Genomic DNA, 18,051 nt, shown 5'->3' on the forward strand with positions numbered 1-18,051 from the left:
GCGGCACAGTCAAAAGCACAGTGCGCATTATAGACACAGAAGGGGGACAAAACAGAGGCATTTTCTCATAGATGCTGATTGACATTTGTGTTGGATTGGCGGCAAAAGAAACTGTACAATGACAAAATAAATCATAGCTACTAATCCACTACTTCACCCGGTGAAGAAAGATGTGGACAGATCCTGGCGGCCCGAGCGAGCCGTGACCTTTGATATAAAGCACGTTTCGCCCGCGTCGGGCTCACACTAGAGGACAAAAGCACGCTGAAAATGCACATGTACTGCAATTATAAACTACGAGATTTTTATCTTCGTGATCAAAATAGAGATTGTTTTATTCGATGGTATTACCGACAGTCTCAACAACATTTGAGCCACACTCGTATGTTCACTTCAAGTCCAAGTCCAATTAAAGCGTTATAATCCTCCTTCAGTGGGAAGAAGCTAATATGAAATGGGACCTTAAATGTGTGCAGTTCCATCTTTTTCCCTCCAACCCATTTCAATGGATCTGATAATATTTCAGCAGCCTACATTGGGTAGAGAATGAAAGGTGAACTTCGCGATTGAGCTGTCTCTTTGTTCCCGTGCAGCTCACCAGAGAACCGCCAGGTTTGTGAAGTACAACAGTGTCCTGAAAGTTTGCGATGGGTGTCCCTGCGATAAAGTGACCTGCGTATCCTCACGGCTGCCAGGTTCCGCCTCGGTGTCCGTTAGCTGCTCGAGTCCCGAGCCGAGGCGTCGTTCTGTGGAAAACCGAGCAGTTCCTGGATCCGCTCCACATCCTTCTTGGTTTCCTCTGCCTGACAGCTGACTTTCAGATCTCCAATCAGCTCGTCCGTTAGTTGCAAACGGGCCTCCCTGATGATTTGAAAAAGGGGTGGCTGATGTGTTTACAAGTGACCTGCTCAGAAAGATCAATGTCAGGATTTCTTAAAATCTTCTGATCAAACCTACCATTCTGCAACTCTGAGCTCGTAAAGTTCCCTGCGCTCTTTCCTCCTCCTCTCGCGGACGCTTTCTCCAGCCAGAGAGTGCATGCTGATGATCAACGCGCCAGTGGGAATCCTAGGCAGAAATAGAAGGATATTATATTTCATTATTAATCGCTTCGTAGAAGACGCGTAAGAACACGGTTACTTTTTGAACCACCTGTTGCTTTCGTCAAGAGCAGAGGAGCGTGGGGGACTATTGCAGTTTACTGATGTAACTGGATTGTATTTTTCTCAAGGACTTCTTGCTGTTGCTTAATGTTGCGTGATGTTTTGAAACATTCTGTCACAGCAGCTTGTTAAATTGGATAAACCTTCCGTGCTGTCGGTCCTTCGCAAAAATGTCCAACGTTAGTGGTTTGTTTCCTCTCAGCGGCCCTCCTCTGCCAACGCCAAAGCACCGGCCTGCCACTTTCAGTCACACCTCCACCGTGGGCCTGGACGAGACGACGATTCTGGGGTGACATTTGGAGCGTGATGTGCTTTGTGATTAGCGGCCTGTTTTCATTTTGCGCCCGTTTGCCCTGACTGCACCTGGCATATCCGGGGCCGTTTGCACACATCAAACGTTCCAGGTGGCTGGTCACTGAGGCGGACGGTGAGAGGCGGATCAGCAGGAGGAGGAGGAGAAGGAGGAGGAAGAGGACGCGATGCCAGCGTAGAGCCAACAGGAAAACGGGCTAGGGCTTAGCCAGCATAGAGCTGATGATCACAGACAAGAAACTGGCCCCTCCAGTCTGTTACACCATCAAATACCACTCACTCAATATCCATTATACAATCTCATTCAAATGTGCTCTCGGTTCTGCCAGCTCAGCTCAAAGTGGCCAGAGAAATTAGCGAAAAGTGGGACAAAGAGAAGAGAGGGCTTAGGAAAGAGAGGAGAAAGAGTCCAGATCAGACCATGGTTGATGGAGATGAGAGGCTGGAATAACAGAGATGGTACAAATGGAGAGGGGCAGCTGTTGCCTTGGCCTGCCTCCTTGCTCTACTACCCAAAACATGGCCCTCTGTGGTGCACATGAGTCCCTCTGGCACCGGGAACAGAGTCAGACGTGGAGAGTGGGGGGTGGGGAGGTTCAGCTGGGTGACAGAGGGTCGCTGGGAGGGGTGCAGCTGGCTGCCAGAGTACTCGCCGCTGTCGAGCACACAGAGGCAAATGTGGACACGCATGAGCGAATATGCGTGTCCTCAGTCCTTTAACGACGATTGAAACTCTCCCTTCAGATCAGTGAGTGTAAAAAGTTAATGGGTTGGAGAGTTGCGATGATCAGTGTGGAGGGGGAGTGGACGCGTGCGGAAGCAGAAGCCAACCTTACCCAAGGACTGCTCCGATGAGTGCCCCCGCCACCAGGCCTCTGAGGCCCAAGTTCAGTCTGAAGAGGCCTCCGGTGACAGCTGCTCTCTCACACACACACACACACACACCCAGAGACAACACACACGCACACAGTTTTACTGACATCAGTCAGAAGTCATTATGTCAGCATGTGTGGCAATGTATGTCTTTATATAATTTCTCATCAAGTTAACAAGGATCGTAAAAATTTTACGACCGGTGATTTCACACACTCAGATACAAGGTAAATTAATATTTGCTGGACGCTGAATTTTAAATTGTATTTTTTGGCTCTAATTTCGACTGCAGCAATGAAAAGGGAAAACCAGATGCAAGGAACGTCTCTGGCCAGATGCAAACTGGAGATGTTGTTCCGTCATCTTCTGCAGTAGGAGAATTTTTCTAGTTTATCGGTGTGAAAACTCTGTAGTGCTGAATTCATTATGTCATGATATAAATCCCACATACAATACAAGTTCAAAGCAAGAGTGAACAGAGTAACTCTGTAAAAATGCACAGTTTGTGTGAGTGGGGATGTGTGAATGTGACACGGTCATGTTGTGACACATAGACTTTCCCTGGATAGTTAAAAATAAAAAAGGTGTTATCAGCCTCCGTTTAGGGCCAATGTGACTCACCTCCAGCTGCAGCGTAATGGCTGAGAGTATATTTGTCTCGATACACAGACAGCCCCGTGCTGACAGAACTGCGGGGGTCGGAAGGGAACACACAGATGAGGTTAGATTAAAATAAGTCTTTGTACATCAACAGAGGAAGTACAAACGATCAAATCAATGATAATAATACCATCTGCTATTCACGGTATTCTGCCTAGCTACGTTATAGTGCGATGGATGGCTGAGAATTAATCCTACAGCAGTGAGTTATGTGTTTGCTAAATCTAAATTCTAATTTAATCAGTAGTTGAGAGAAAACTCCCTTGCAATGGAATACAATGAAAAAAAAGCCCAAACAAGTAGAACTGGAACACATGACTCAACACGTGTAAACTTTTGTTGCTTACTTGAACAACGTCACAAATGTCGCCACCCTCCAGCTCCACCTCCACCCGTATCTTATAAATCCCCGGATAGCTGCATTGTGGGCTGAGCGCTGAGCCAAACAGAGAATACACGTGGCTCATTAACCATGCTGGCAAAAGTTAACCCTTTACTAAATATCAAACCCTCAATATTTGTCTCAAAGTGACTTTACTCACCACTGCTTCTACTCGACTTGTATACATTTCCGCCTGGCTGGCTTGGATGTACCCCTGCCTGGCGTGGCGTGCAGCTGGCAGGCCACCGTAGAGGAAGCCCGCTACCGCGGCCGCTACGCCGCTCTTTATCACGCTGGTCAGCTCCTCTGGGGACTGCCGTGTCACGCTACAGGGAACCAAGAGTGACAGAAGATTTGAGCACGATTCATCTGAAATACAGGCCTCTTGTTCGCCATCCTTTGGCGGTGCATTAAAAAAAATGACAGACAAGACAAATAACTGATTCTGTGCAAATTATTCTTTCCCACGAGTCTCAAACATTCTACCTGACAATTCCTTGAACATTTATATCTACAGGCAAAACATTTGTGTAATTGACAAGACGTGCGTGTGCTTTGATCATGAAAGCAAGATTCTCACACATGTCCCTACTTTATAGTTTACTCGTACAGAACTCATATTTTAACAAAGCCAAAAGTTCAAAGACCACAACTATGTCCCGAAGCACCAGGTGACGCCTCCTGATTTGGTTTGGATTGTCTAGAAATAAAAAGAACAAGCACATCCGTACAAATGAGAGGATCGTGTCCAATAATCAATTTTTCCAACAATGAATCCATGGTAATACTGGCCGTGTTCAAATCGCACACTGTCAGATGATCGCGAGGTCAAAACAAGCTGAACGCATCAGTTTATCCCTAAATGCGTCCAAACATGTGTCTCCCGTTACCTGATTTAACTCCCTTGCTTTAAATGCAAATAAACACAAACATGCATCATGCTTTTCTATGACTGTGACAGAAGGGTCAGTTGTTGTCTTGTGCCGTGTGTCTGTGCGTGTGAGAGAGAGAGTTTTTGATTAAACTTTGCGCAGAGGACATTTCGGTCAGTGATCCTTCAATACGACACAGAATGCATTTGGATTGACATGGGCTGACTACTGTGGCTACATGTGGACCAGATCCCCTGATCAGATGTCAAATGCTTCTTCACTGAGGCTCGAGTGTATTTACACTCGTACTCAGAACTTCCCGCTTACGATTCATCTGAGATGATCTCGGATGTCTGATCTAAACATTATTTAAACCCAAACAAGTGGATGAAGGCCGTGTTCTTAAGATTTAGGTTTGAGCTTTTTAAAGAGAGCAAAGTGGGAAAGGGGTGAAAGAGGAAAACACCAACTCTCTGTCAAAGAGGTCCTTGATGCGGTCCCATCCTGTGTCGGGGAATTCTGGCTTGCCTATGCTGCTTGGCGTGATACTTGGAGAGGTGATGGATGTGGGAGCAGAAAGTGTTTCACAGGAGGATGCAAAGGAGGAGGAGGAGGAGGAGGAGGAGGGCATCTGTACAGGCTGGGCAGCAGCCACGTCAGCTGCGTGGACCCTGGGGAGCAGGAAGCAGACGAAAGGCGGCCTGGCGCACTGGATGAGGCCCTGCAGTAGGCCAGTACTTGGTGCGCCCCGGGGGGCCGAATCTGCCTGCCATCTCTGCGAGGCGAAGGCGGTCCTGGGCTGCTCTGGACGCATCACGCTTCAGCTGGCGCTGGACTGCTACAGAGGGGTAGAAACACATGGCCACGGGTTGACATGTTGCACTCATTGCCTCTATTTAGGCCCATCCTCAAAACAAATAGCCTTAAGGCAAATGAAATCCTGGGAGGGCTACACAGGCTGTACGCTCAGCAGCTGTTGAGGTGCTGTCTTATCAAAAAACATGCAATTCTCTCTGCAAAATATGTCTTTCTTGACCTCTCTGTGTGTCAACAAGCTTTCAGTGGACTGATACGCTCCTAAGCAGGATTAACAATTCTAAGAAGCTAAATGCAATAATTTAATTTAGGAGGGAGAGTTATTAGTTTTATTGTATATGCATATATTCTGTCCTGAAAGCTCTTATTTGCATTTCCAGAGCATATGTCACATTATACCAACCATTATCAATATTACAACTATTCACTCTGACTCTTATATCAGACATTTGGTGCCGACAGTTTCACTAATAATCAACGTATTACTATGTCGACATCATGTGACACACAGCTCTGCCGACAGGTGACCGAATCAGACAGCTGCAGGTCAGGGCTAGCTGAGGTGGCTAATGAGGTAGCCCTTTGTCCGTGACAAATGGACTACAACGCTTCACCTTTACAGCTTCCCGCAAAACCCAAAGCCAACGCTGGGCTACCGCTGTGTTAAATGACATTTGTTGGCCAAAATCTCAAAAGAGAAGCATAAATAATGCTAGCTGTCCGACAATGGACGCATTAGCACTAGCTGTTAGCATGTTATTAGCCTTAGTGGTGTTTCAAGAGGGAAAAAGGGCTAACCATCAGCCGAGTCGGCCTTCAGCCACAGCGGATACTTTCTCTCACCAACTGCGCAAGTGTTGATATTTCTGTCGTTTTGCTGTCCGTGACTTTGCAGCTGCAACACCGTCGATCTGACCTTTCACCTCTGCTGCACAGCAGACAGCGCACCGTACCGGTGGAGGACTGAGCATGCGTGGATCATTTCTGTCTCACCGACTATTGCAGCTGCTGCAGCAGCAACAACAACAACGTGTGGAAAAAAGCATAAGAATCAAAAAACAAACAAAAAGTTTATTGGCATAAAAACAAAACTGCTGTAAGAGCGATGACATTTTTTTTTCTTTTTTTGAGGGGAGTTGGTCAGAGCATCTTTATCACAGTAAAACAGACAGTTTTTTCACTCAACCCAATGTGAATACTACAACATATTCAACATTATTCTGTTTCAACTACAAATCAACCACATCTCAGCACAAATACAGTTTAACAAGAATGACACACATTGTATCAAAAGTCCTTATTGCTGATTGTTGGCACTTTGAGTGGGTTTAAATGCTTGGATTTCTAAATTAGTAATGAAATTAAGTCTTAAAACAGTGATTGCATCACATAAACAACAGTCGATGATACTGTAGACAATCTTGTGAACAGTCTGCTGGAGTTCCTCCTTTTTGACCAGTAGAGGGTGATGCAACAAAACAGATGTCTTCTTTAAGATTTGTCTTATTGCTTACTGATAATGAGATCAAGTTTGCATTACTTGGCACATCTACTTGATATTATTATTATTATTATATCAACTGAGTGAGTACCCTGCATGTTTACATGAACAGCACTTGGGTAGATGTGGATAAAAGCAGTCTGTTTCTGTATTATTCCATGTATAAAAGACGTTTTCAGGAAATTCTCCCAAGCCAACGATTATTCCTGGTACTGTATTTACGTTTATTCCAATTAACTTTTACTACAATTTGAAATTCAACTTGCTGGTGCTTTAGTTTTTCTGGTCAGCAAAAAATGGTCCAAAGTTCAAGGTGTTCAGTTGAAGCGACTGCCTCAACAGTTAATGTCTTCTCATTTTTCTTCAGCAAGGCACTGAACTGGAAAGCTCAAGTCACATGACAGTGTACAAGATGCAAATCTACACCGCGCGTTAAAGGCATCAGGAAACTTCCATGATGTTGGCTGGCTCAAAACAAAGTAACAAATTGTAAAACGGTCACAATCTTAGCAGCAGAAATCCAAATATTGACACAAGTCCCTAATATAGGTCAAGAAAGCATCCTTTAGTTCCCATAATCCAAAAGATACTTCATACCATATCTTTCAAAATTTGCAACACAAATTCAAGTTTATAAACAGACTTTTCATTCATATTTTCTCCCCCTCCTGAGCCACAGGAGGAGGCCGACTCTGTGAAATGCCCTTTTTTGTAATTGCAATGACGTTGAATGTTTCCTTGCTGGTGCGATCTGAGAGGGGGCGGAAATCAACACCTCAACCAAAAATGACAGTAAAACCTGTGTTTTGCTCTGTAATACTACCATATGTCCTGTTTCTCCTCGTAGGAATCGACTGACCGTAGTCTACATTAGAAGAAAGCACTTAGCTCTTTTTAAAAAAAAAAGTATCTGAGCAAAACTTATGACTTTACAAAAGGTAAAAAAAAGAAAACGGTGCGATTTTCACAAAACTGGAACGCAAACAATCATTCATGGACTGAAGTCTAGAATTTCCATCTTATAGCTCAGTCTTACTGGGTCTGTGGACAATCTGGTTGTAGCTGCTCTTTCTTTTTGGTTTGTAAGTGAGAAGTTGACTAAACTTAGAGAGGAGTCTCTCCCAGTAACAGGAAACGTCTTGCATCTCCAGATGGTCCAGGATGAATTCCTGACCTCTGCGGAAGGGAAGGAGAAGGGCAGAGAGTCAAGTCGTGTTGCTGGGCTAAGAATAGAGCAATGCAACTAATATTCGGTCATTCGGTTTCATCTCTTACCTTGTGGCAATCTCCTGTGCGACGACATCGTTCTCTTTGACAAACTGTAGAAGTTCCCTAAAGACGCAGAATATGTAAAGTCACCCCAGAGTTACGACTTCCATTCGTTCAAGTTCCGACATGCACGTCATGAATCAAGATTAAAGGCGCAGGCGTATTAATCATGAAAAAAAGGATTCATCATCTAAAAGTGAAGTACCTGACATCAGAGAGGTCCTGTTTGACTGGGATGTAATGCACCCAAGGTTTGAGCTGAGGGTAAAAAAACTCCTGCCACTCATTCCCCACATGAAACACCAGAGAACCACAGAGGAAGAGATGCTTCAAACGGAAGCTGGCAGCCACACCTCGGAAATTAAATAAATACCTGGAAAAGATGACAAGGGAATGCTTGAATGCATGTAGATTCTTTTTGAGCCACAATGCAAAATGTGAACTGATTAGAGCCCTGCAACTATCCCGCTTACTTGTATTTGCAGTGGTCGACCAGCGGGATTTCTTTGGCTGGGGGTCTCCCAAGTGTATCCTATGACACAAAAGGCAAACGTGATTAGTTACCACTCAACACAGACGTTGAATAGTTGTGATGTTGGCTATGCTGAATACATTTGCCTCTGGTATGGTTTCAGGACGACTGACCTTCTCAGACTTCCAGGCCTGGTTCTTTGTGTATTCTGCATCCACCAGCTCTGGAGTTTCTCTGGACAGAAGGATCAGAGGGTCTCGCTCCGGACTGGTCCTGTGCGAAAACAGGAATTACACGGGACGTAAATTAGATCGGAAAATACGTTTTGTGGAAAACATGGAATTGCAGATAGCGCTCGACACCTGGAGGCAAAGTTTGCAAAGCCAAAGGTGAAGCATAGCTGGGCAGGTAGTGGTGCGATGAGTTGTTGTTATTTTATTTATTTTTTTTTTTAAACATACCGTCAATGCCCCTACAGCATCTACCTGGCATGGCTAATAATAGTCACCTCATTTAAGGTCTGCACTTTGCCTCTGATTGCGATAGGAGGACAGCGACATAAACAACTGTTACCAACTTGTTGACATCTGCAGTATTGACACAAACTGAGTGCACCAACGGGACTCACCGCGAGCCTCTGAAGAATCCTTTAGACTCTTTCTTCTTCCATGGCCATTGTGCTGCAGACCTAACGGTGCACATAATATGATTGAAGGTCCAGTGAAATCCCAGACTTGTTTGAAAAATAGACGACCTAACACGCTTAAAAACAATGATATTCATCCACAGTCAAAGGAAAAAAAGAAACTGGTTTAAAACTTCTTCAATTGTGTCTAAATGAACAATGTTACTTTTTAAGGCTATCCCGCATTAGATCCCATCTCCCCAGTCCAGTTGGGTATATTGGCCACACGGCAGGCCCGCCCTCCCAAAACGTCCACGCAGGGTACATGATGTCCTGGTAGTCTGAGGTCTAATGAACCAAACGCACTATAAGTTACTGTGTTCAATGGACAACCACATGTGTGCATGCCAAAGGACCGCCCATAGTCTGACCTTACTGAAAGAAAAGACAGGCAGCGTTGGCTGCACCCAGTTGGGGACTTGAGGATAATCCCTGACGTTAACCACCATTTCTAAGTCGGGTAACCTGTCGATCACCTCCAGGATGAAATGCTCCACTCCGCTGCACCTGCAAACAGGTGCAGTGATTCAGGCAGCATAAACACACACAAAAATAGTCTATACATTTGAAACCTTATCCTTTCACTTTACCTGGCAGGAAACATACAGTTGTGCTCTCTGTACAGCTTGTGACCAATGATCTGATAGTGTGTGCCCACCCCTCTTTGAATAGTTGCGGCCATAACATCCTCAGAGACTCCCCCTTCAAAGGGTCGCAGGTCATGTTGGAGGACACTGAAACAAAACATTTACATACATCAAATGTCTTTATTTAAAGCAACTTATAGCATCATGTGAATTTCGGTAGAATAGCAAAAGCACTGACTGCAACTCAAGACAGATAATTTGATGCATTGTTTTAGCTGTATGTTCAGAAAAACAACCTACTAATATGTATTTAAAAAAAAAAAAAAAAGTCTTCAGGGTTAGTACAGGGCCGATACATCACCTTAGATGACAGCTGCAGTTGACAGGGTTGCAGGGCGTGTAGCCTTTAACAGCATCAGATATGCGCTCTCTAACTTTCTTCCACTCTTTTCCTGCAACAACAAACGATAAGAAACCATGCACAGCAGAGATCTCTCTCACCCGATTCTCCTTGAACGATTGACCACAAGACAAACACATCCACCTCATATTTTTTTCTTGCAATAAGCCGCTGAATCGCATAATATATCGCGCTGCAGATCGTGGACTTTATTCAACATTGCAACTTAAAGTGCGGCTCATGCTAATTAGCGGTTAGCCGACCTATTCGTCAAACTCCTCAAATCCCGCTGTAAATAAAACAGCTTCATCACCATGTCTCCCATTTCACATCGCAAAACTGGCAAAACTGGTCAAGATCGACCGCAATTGGCCTCAAAGTTAAAATCTCAGTCGGGTTAGCTGATAAACCACGTAGCTTAGCCGGTGAAGGGATGAATGACTCTCAGCAGCAAAAGTTAGCTCTCACTGTTACTCTACAAAACAACCACTTCTACAGCATTCTTTAAAACATAAAGTATAAGATAAAAAAAAGGATTACCCGCCGCACCGACCAGAGATAAAGCACAAATTTGCAGGAGTACTAAAAGCTCCATTTTTCCTTCGATCCTTTAGCTGAGTCTGATGTGGAAACAAAGCGATTTGGGATCTGCTACTCCTGCCTGAAACTTCTCGTTACGGTAATGCGCATAGGTTTTCATTTAAAACTACCGTAACGCCAGGGCGCTCTGCTCAAAATGCCATGAAAGGGATTGTCTCTCCAAAATCTTTCCAAAAATTGCATTAAAGTGAACTTTATCTTGATCACTTAGAGGATTAGATATCATCCGATCGTCTTTGGTCTTTTTTTAATTGGATGATGTCCTTTCTGGTGGAATTGCCACAGCTTCTCTGCTGTCATTTCTGAATTTATTTCAAAGGCATGAATGGGAACCTCAAGAATGATTGTCCTTTTAATCTGCTTGACAGGGTTTGTCAGTGACGGTGAGAGAGAAGGGGAGGAGGAAACAGATCCTCGTGAGATGTGGCTGGTAAAGATAAGTGACGGAGAAGAGGAGGAGACACAAGACAGGTGGTGAAGGAGTGATGATGTGAGAGGGCAGAGAAGAAAGTGATCAAATATAAGAGAGGATATTTCACATTTGCTCCAGAGAGGACAGAGATCAAATCAGTGAGTGAATCTTATCTGGTGTGTGATATATCTCTTCGAGCAGGACCTGGAGAGGGTTTTTTGATTCCTCTGCCAACTTCAATCCAGTTCTCAAACACCTAAAAAAAAATACAATGCAGCAAATCTTTCTTCCTCTTCTGTCGGGCCTCTGCCTCTGGCTGGCCCTCCTGTGCAACGCAGAGGAAGGTCTGGAGTTCCCCAACTTTGATGGGAAGGACAGAGTGATGGACATGAACGAGCGCAACTACAGGAAGGCTCTGAAGAGATACGACCTGCTGTGTCTGTTCTATCATGAGCCTGTGCCGGCCAACAAGGGTCTGCAGAAGCGTTTCCAGATGACAGAACTGGTTCTGGAGGTAAGACAGAGGAAGGTTGTGAGTAAGTCGTGCCTTATCCTGCTCCTTCGTCGATGGCATCAACTTCATTTAACTGATATTTGGGAGAGTTTGTGATGAACCGTCTGCCAGCATGCACACTGATAATACCTGAGTCCTGCCAAGAAGATGTCATTACTGATCAAAGGAGACACCCAGTGCAAAGAGACGTACCTATTTGAACACACTGCGCCCTGATATTTAGTGTTGCTGATAACATAACACGACTCAATAAGCTACAGCTCCAATCCCTGCGGGTTCAGCTCGGAGCCTCAACGCCATGCTCATTTGGCTCGAACCTGTCATAACAAGTCGTCCCCCCTTTTTTTCCCTCGACTGTTTGCTCAACCGTAAAGTGAAGTGAAGTACACTTCAAAGCTGTCAGACTGTCACAGACGGACAGAGAGTGTGTTTCACCTGCACACTCTCCCTGACAGGCGGTGATTTGAATCCCATTATTAGCACTCCTCTGTGGTTCACGCGCGTCCAGGGATTGTTTCTAGGTCATTCTGTTAATTATAGCTCGTTCCCAAAACTCTGCTATCTGCCTGCGAACTAGAAATAAGTCAATTTACTCCTTCGTTCCTGGCCATATTTTTTGGAAACTAATTGAATAGGAAAAACGTGTTTTATTCACTCTTGGCCAGCTTTTCAATTATCACAAGAAAGCAGAAACTGAGGGTAAGAAAGTGAGTTGCTGCCTCTTGAGTGGAATTTATAAATCTGTCTTCTACCCTCAAGAAGCGTAAGCTGGAAGGCAAGGGGTCCTGACAAAGCTTCCCCATAACAAGAAATCTCCACAGGGGGCTCTCAGCGCTCACCCACACACACAGTTTGGTAATGAAAAGATATATTGATGCAGACAACACCAGCTGTGAGTGTTGAACTAATGTAGTGTGCTGGTTTCTCCACTGGAGATTGTACTCATATAATCAAATGGAAATTCTTTTATTTGATTCAATTCTTTCATCTTTTTGTAAAATACAGAACAGATGATGCTCAAAAAAGCTTTAAAAAAAGTCAAATCTCGTCGTCCTGAAAACATTAGGGCGTCGCGGTGAAGTTGACCTTTGACCTTTCGGAGATAAAAGTCAATGCTTAATTCAATCCTTAAAGACAGTCGTGTCAAATTGTGACAGCCAATTAGTGTATGAATGTGTGAGCTGTGGTTAAAATTGTGTTTCGTTAGGTCAAATTGACCTTTGACACTGAAATCTGATCAGTTCATTTTGAGTGTAATTGGATATCTGTGCCAATTTAGTCTCAATCCTCTCAAGCTGCCAATATTCCATTTTCATTATAAACAGATTTAGTACGGCAGCAAAAACCAAATTCAATTCAAGATGTGCATTGAATCCCCGTCTTTGAGAGGCAAGTTACTCTGGCTGATCATCAATTTCCCGAAAAGAAAAAACAAAAAAAACATTGTAACTAAAAGTTAACTGACATTTTTGTGAACACTCAGCTCACGGCTCAGGTCCTGGAGAACAAAGACATCGGTTTTGGGATGGTGGACTCCCAGAGGGACGCCAAAGTCGCAAGAAAATTGGGTACGTGCCTGACTTATTGTCAGCTGCTCAATTTCATGCCATAGTATTGACTTTGCTGTCAATGTGCACGCCCTAAATGTATGATACACTGTCACATCTGCTGCTTTTCTGCTCAACGCGGAAAGCCTCAGTCATGAATGATTGTCCTGTGTGCGCCGTCAGGTCTGGAGGAGGTGGGCAGCTTGTACGTGTTCAAGGACGATCGTGTCATCGAGTTCGACGGGGAACTCTCTGCGGACACGCTGGTGGAGTTCCTGTTGGATGTGAGTGGAGAACTGAGTCTGTTGCTACTTTTTAGAGGCGTGATCTCGTCGACCTTCGGAGGGAAGACATCCTCGAGCTATTCACAGCTGCATGTGTGTTACAGTACTTGCAAATTATGTAATACACAGCAGGAAAAGCACTTGTGTCAAAGGTATTTCTTTCCAACGTCAGAATATGTGACATTTTCACATAAAATGTCAACGTATTAGTTTGTTGTGCAGGGAAATATGCTTGCTCATTTTTATAGCATAGCATGATGACCCAGAGGACATTAGAGGGGCAAAAATATGTTTTATTCTTAATCGTGATTTGATTCCAGTGTTGGTTAAAAAGGCACAATGTACTAAATTGAGCTCATCTGCTCTTGCACAAAAGGGAGTTGTGTAAGCAAGAGCTTCCGCCTCACCATCACTTCTCCACTATTTACTCACTGTGCTACTTTGCAGAGAGAAAATACGACCCTACCTGTCTCATACTGTCCCCCTAGGTGTTGGAAGACCCGGTGGAAATGATCAACAACGCCATGGAGCTGCGAGCCTTTGAGAGAATGGAGGAGGACATCCGTCTCATTGGCTACTTTAAGGGAGAAGACTCCTGTTAGTGTGTCCCCAAATTGTTTCGTGTGTAAATTAATGGCCGAAATACATTTACAAAGACGCAGAATGTGTAATGGGTCGAGAATCCACGTGCAGCCGCAACTAGCCGTTCTCTAACGTCACCTCAGTGCATTCCCTAGACACCAATGGGATCTGCAGGCTAATGGAGCTACATCACCATGTAGTCTAACCGTCTGTTAAGGCTCTCATGGGGCACTCAGCCCCACGAGAGCGTTTAAATAGCTTCTAGTTCTTGTCTAATAGGTCAAATTGCAATTATAGTTCCTTTCAAAAACAGGCAGAAAAAATGAGATGGGGAAGATGCTATCTGGTCCGATATGACAAAAGCATGAAGTTTCATTATGAAGCCTATTTCTGTCTAGAGATAGCTTGGTCCTTCGTGGTGACCTTGTTGGGAGTGAAGCCCGAAGTGCGTTACAAGCGTATAAAACTGCATTAAGGGAGACTCTGTTACAAGGGTGAGGTCGGTTGAATCATGATGGGAAATTGAATGAGGAAAGTAGGTTTCACTGCTTGCCTTCCTGATCACATACTGTAGATTCAGCTGGGAATAGGAGCAGAATGTGAATGATGAATTTCCACAGTTTCCCTTTCCTTCCTACGCTTTCTGTCTCTCATCGTTTTCTCTCTCTCTCCCTCGCAGACTATAAAGCTTTCCAGGAAGCCTCAGAGCTTTTTCAACCTTACATCAAATTCTTTGCTACGTTCGACAAATCTGTAAGTCTTTATGTACAAAGCAAAATCAGAACGCTCAAAAACACGCAAGTCCTTGTGCGTACATTGCTATAAGACCCACTTTTGACTCCCAGATATTCATATGCCAAACATAACTCTGGCCTGCAGCAGGTTTTCTTAGTTGAACGTAAATCAACCTAAACCAGATAGGCTGCTTCGGTCCAATGACAGTTAAATATCCCTGAAAGTGCACCTTTTAATACTCCGTGTATCTGATTTGTTTAGTTCATGCAAATATAAAAGTGTAAAAACAATATAGACAGGATTCTCTTACTTCCTAAATACTTCAAGTTCTTCAAGTTAATTACTGCCTCGTGAAGTTTAGAGGTGCTTGGAAGTGGATTCTGTACATTTTGACACTTTCTATTATTATTAATTAAAGGAGACTGGCTTCCTTAAGATTTGACCAATATATCTGTGGCATCAATCTTCCCATCTAAATCTCGGGGAAAAAAGCTATCAAGTACACCTCTTAATATCACAAGCTTTTAATTACTGAATAGAAATACACCAAAATGAAAAGGAGATAAAGTAACTGTCTGCAAAACACAATTAAAAACCAACAACCGATGACAGAATCTTCTCAATAAATTACTTTTTAGGTGGCCAAACATCTCTCCCTCAAGATGAACGAGGTGAATTTCTACGAGCCGTTCATGGAGGAGCCGGCCATCCTGCCTGGCAGACCTCTGTCAGAAACAGACATTGTCGAGTTTGTCAACCAACACAGAAGGTTGGTTCGATTTGTTCTACTGTGAGTCCTAATTTTTTAAGCATTTGGCGTGTGTTTTTATGAAAATGTGCTCTTTGCAGGGCCACCCTGAGGAAGCTCCGGGCAGAGAATATGTTTGAAACATGGGTGGGTAGTTGCTCGGCATACATTTAGGCATAAATACCTTCTCGTGGAAATGATTACATCTTGTTCGGGGAACAACGGCAGGGTGATTCAAAGAGTTTACTCTATTTTCAGGAAGATGACATGGATGGAATACATATCGTTGCATTTGCTGAGGAAGAGGATCCAGGTCTGTGACTCAGCGTTTTTTTTACCTTTTGGTCTCACTTTTGTGAGCTCAGGTATCTCTGCTCTGTTGTCCCCAGACGGTTATGAGTTCCTCGAGATCCTGAAAGACGTGGCCAGAGACAACACCAACAACCCAGACCTCAGCATCGTCTGGATCGATCCGGACGACTTCCCTCTGGTTCTGCCACATCATGAGATTATTTTCAAAACGAGAAATCTATCTCAAGAGGGTTTTAAGACCTGAAATCTGTTTGTGCTGGTAATCATCCTCTGATAACTTCCCTACAGCTCACCACTTACTGGGAAAAAACTTTCAAGTTGGACCTTTTTAGACCACAAATTGGCGTTGTCAACGTAACAGATGTAAGTGAGAGTGAAAAATCTTACTGCAATAGGTCCAAGCATTATAACCATCTTTCACGACTGTCTTGGTTCTTTGTGTTCCAGGCCGACAGCGTGTGGTTGGACATGTCCAACGACGAGGATCTGCCTACTGCGGAGGAGCTGGAGGACTGGATCGAGGACGTCCTGTCAGGGAGGGTGAACACCGAGGACGACGACGAGTCTGCCGAAGACCAGGAAAATGGTGAAAGCTACATGACAGGAGACAATGTCGACAGTCAGGATCAGGACGAGGAAGACAGAGACGAATAAATAGAACGTCCAGGGCCCAGCGCGATCGAAACTATGACCTTGTTTCAAATTGAAAAACCTTCAAATCTCCCACAAATACAAAAACTAAACTTTGTAGACAACGGTTTAATTAGTTAGGCTGATACAAGAGACCTAATTGAAGGTCATTTCTGGGCCAGTTTAATAAAATTAGCCAGGCGCAGTACTTCTCCAAAACTCACCAAGGATCCAGATCAGCATAATAAGGTTTCTGTGTTACATAGCTGTGTAAGGTAAAGCTGCTGTCATTCATTTTTTTATCCACTTGGAACAGCGTGAGAAACCGAAAGATTAAAAAAAAAAAAAAAAAAAAAAGCTAAGAGGAGATTGAAATTCAGACTACGCATTATAATTGAATAAATTCTTCTTATCAAAATAATGATTCTAGAGGCTTTAAGGTTGATATAAATGGTTAAATAGTTACAAGGAATTCTACTAGTGGTGTGTTTGTGACAATAAATGGCAAATGTTGTTCTAAATAATGTTTCAAGTGTTTTCTTGGCCAAAAAAAACCTTTACATACATCTGTGCAACAAAAACCAAGATAATTAATAAAAGTAGATGAATACTTTGTGCACTACTACCTCTGCTTTGTGAATTCTGCTGATTTTTAAGACATGAATGTGAGAAAGCACTTCATTTCACTGACTCGTGACAAACTTCAGACAACAGACTGGCACAGTCGTTTTCTCCTCCTCAATTAGTGATTTCACCTTGAATTATTCACACGCTGGTGAATTATTCAGCGTCGTAATGCCTCCGAAATGGGGTAAGGACCTGGGCTCTGATGACGGGGGAGGTGGCGGGGTGAAGGGGTCAGGGGAGAGACGGGCCCAAGGGCTGCCCACCGGGGCCCTACACACTGCATAAAGAGTGAACACACTCCCGCTGAACCCGTACCACCGGACATGAATTAATAATTGAGGGCCATGCCAGAATCATTATTCCCCTGGAGGTGGGTGTGATGCAGTGTGTAAACAGGATGTTTGTGCGATGATGTGGGATTTACACATAATCCACAGCACAGACAGTTGGATGAGAACGTTAAACTGTGTGCATTTGGATATGACCTGGGGCATGTTTTGCTCTCTCCTGGGGAGAGAAGAGCAGACTGAATCACTGTGCAAGTGTTGCGACGTGTTTGCACAGCCTCCAGCTCACATAATCCAGCGAGTGTCACGTGTGATGATGTTTTACATGAACACAGCATGAAAGTCCACCTGTCCGTCTCAAACACAACACGCCCAAGAGAGGAAGGATGACAACAACACAAAGGCCTGCGAGCATCTAACAGGTTCAATATCAGGCGACAGAGAACAAAGAACAGGCATGAAGAAGCTGTATTGAGGTGTAGATTTCTGTTCAACACTGAAACCACCAGAAGCTGGAGGCATTTCCGCTCATGCTTTGATCTGCACATAACCAACTCATTACCAAATAAATAGAGAGGGACGAATGAAGGCAAGAAAAACATTCCATTTAGATGCAAATGTTCCTCATTTCCCACTCGATCCATCCCTCCTCTCCTCGTCCTGCACAGATCAGGCAGCTACGGGAGGGGGATTAAACCACCGACAGATGAGTTCCGACAGGCAACCTCGCGCCACAGGCTCACGGAAGGATGAGGTTGTTCGTTTTCAGCGTGGGACACTG

The 18,051-nt window shown here is 44.1% G+C and overlaps 3 protein-coding genes across 5 annotated transcripts; 1 reads left to right on the forward strand and 2 right to left on the reverse strand.

Moving 5' to 3' along the window:
* Window positions 1-322: 322 nt before the first annotated feature.
* Window positions 323-6,042, reverse strand: timmdc1 (translocase of inner mitochondrial membrane domain containing 1). Of its 2 annotated transcripts, none has more exons than XM_029514552.1 (8): window positions 5,922-6,042; window positions 4,733-5,100; window positions 3,551-3,716; window positions 3,356-3,444; window positions 2,970-3,037; window positions 2,312-2,390; window positions 958-1,068; window positions 323-861 (listed from the first exon to the last, which is right to left on the reverse strand). In XM_029514552.1, exons 2-8 carry the CDS (start codon window positions 5,074-5,076, stop codon window positions 714-716), a joined length of 1,005 nt encoding a protein of 334 aa, XP_029370412.1. In that variant the 5' UTR covers window positions 5,077-5,100; window positions 5,922-6,042; the 3' UTR covers window positions 323-713. The 2 variants fall into 2 exon arrangements, with proteins under 2 accessions (XP_029370412.1, XP_029370405.1); XM_029514545.1 differs by having other exon boundaries at window positions 5,877-6,025.
* Window positions 6,043-6,129: 87 nt separating this feature from the next.
* poglut1 (protein O-glucosyltransferase 1) lies at window positions 6,130-10,618 on the reverse strand. Of its 2 annotated transcripts, XM_029514532.1 has the most exons (11): window positions 10,533-10,618; window positions 9,954-10,044; window positions 9,596-9,739; window positions 9,377-9,512; window positions 9,172-9,293; window positions 8,949-9,008; window positions 8,494-8,593; window positions 8,322-8,380; window positions 8,054-8,221; window positions 7,855-7,911; window positions 6,130-7,755 (listed from the first exon to the last, which is right to left on the reverse strand). In XM_029514532.1, the coding sequence occupies exons 1-11, from the start codon at window positions 10,585-10,587 to the stop codon at window positions 7,599-7,601; spliced, it is 1,149 nt and encodes a 382-aa protein (XP_029370392.1). In that variant the 5' UTR covers window positions 10,588-10,618; the 3' UTR covers window positions 6,130-7,598. The 2 variants fall into 2 exon arrangements, with proteins under 2 accessions (XP_029370392.1, XP_029370385.1); XM_029514525.1 differs by having other exon boundaries at window positions 9,954-10,610.
* A 657-nt stretch (window positions 10,619-11,275) lies between these two features.
* On the forward strand, window positions 11,276-16,723 carry LOC115054180 (calsequestrin-2-like). The gene is made up of 11 exons (XM_029519254.1): window positions 11,276-11,518; window positions 13,002-13,086; window positions 13,249-13,349; window positions 13,838-13,946; window positions 14,611-14,684; window positions 15,305-15,435; window positions 15,516-15,561; window positions 15,673-15,727; window positions 15,804-15,904; window positions 16,015-16,089; window positions 16,174-16,723. The coding sequence occupies exons 1-11, from the start codon at window positions 11,276-11,278 to the stop codon at window positions 16,378-16,380; spliced, it is 1,227 nt and encodes a 408-aa protein (XP_029375114.1). The 3' UTR covers window positions 16,381-16,723.
* Window positions 16,724-18,051: the final 1,328 nt, after the last annotated feature.

The sequence above is a fragment of the Echeneis naucrates genome, chromosome 2 (assembly GCF_900963305.1).
Source record: "Echeneis naucrates chromosome 2, fEcheNa1.1, whole genome shotgun sequence".
Taxonomy (NCBI): domain Eukaryota; kingdom Metazoa; phylum Chordata; class Actinopteri; order Carangiformes; family Echeneidae; genus Echeneis; species Echeneis naucrates.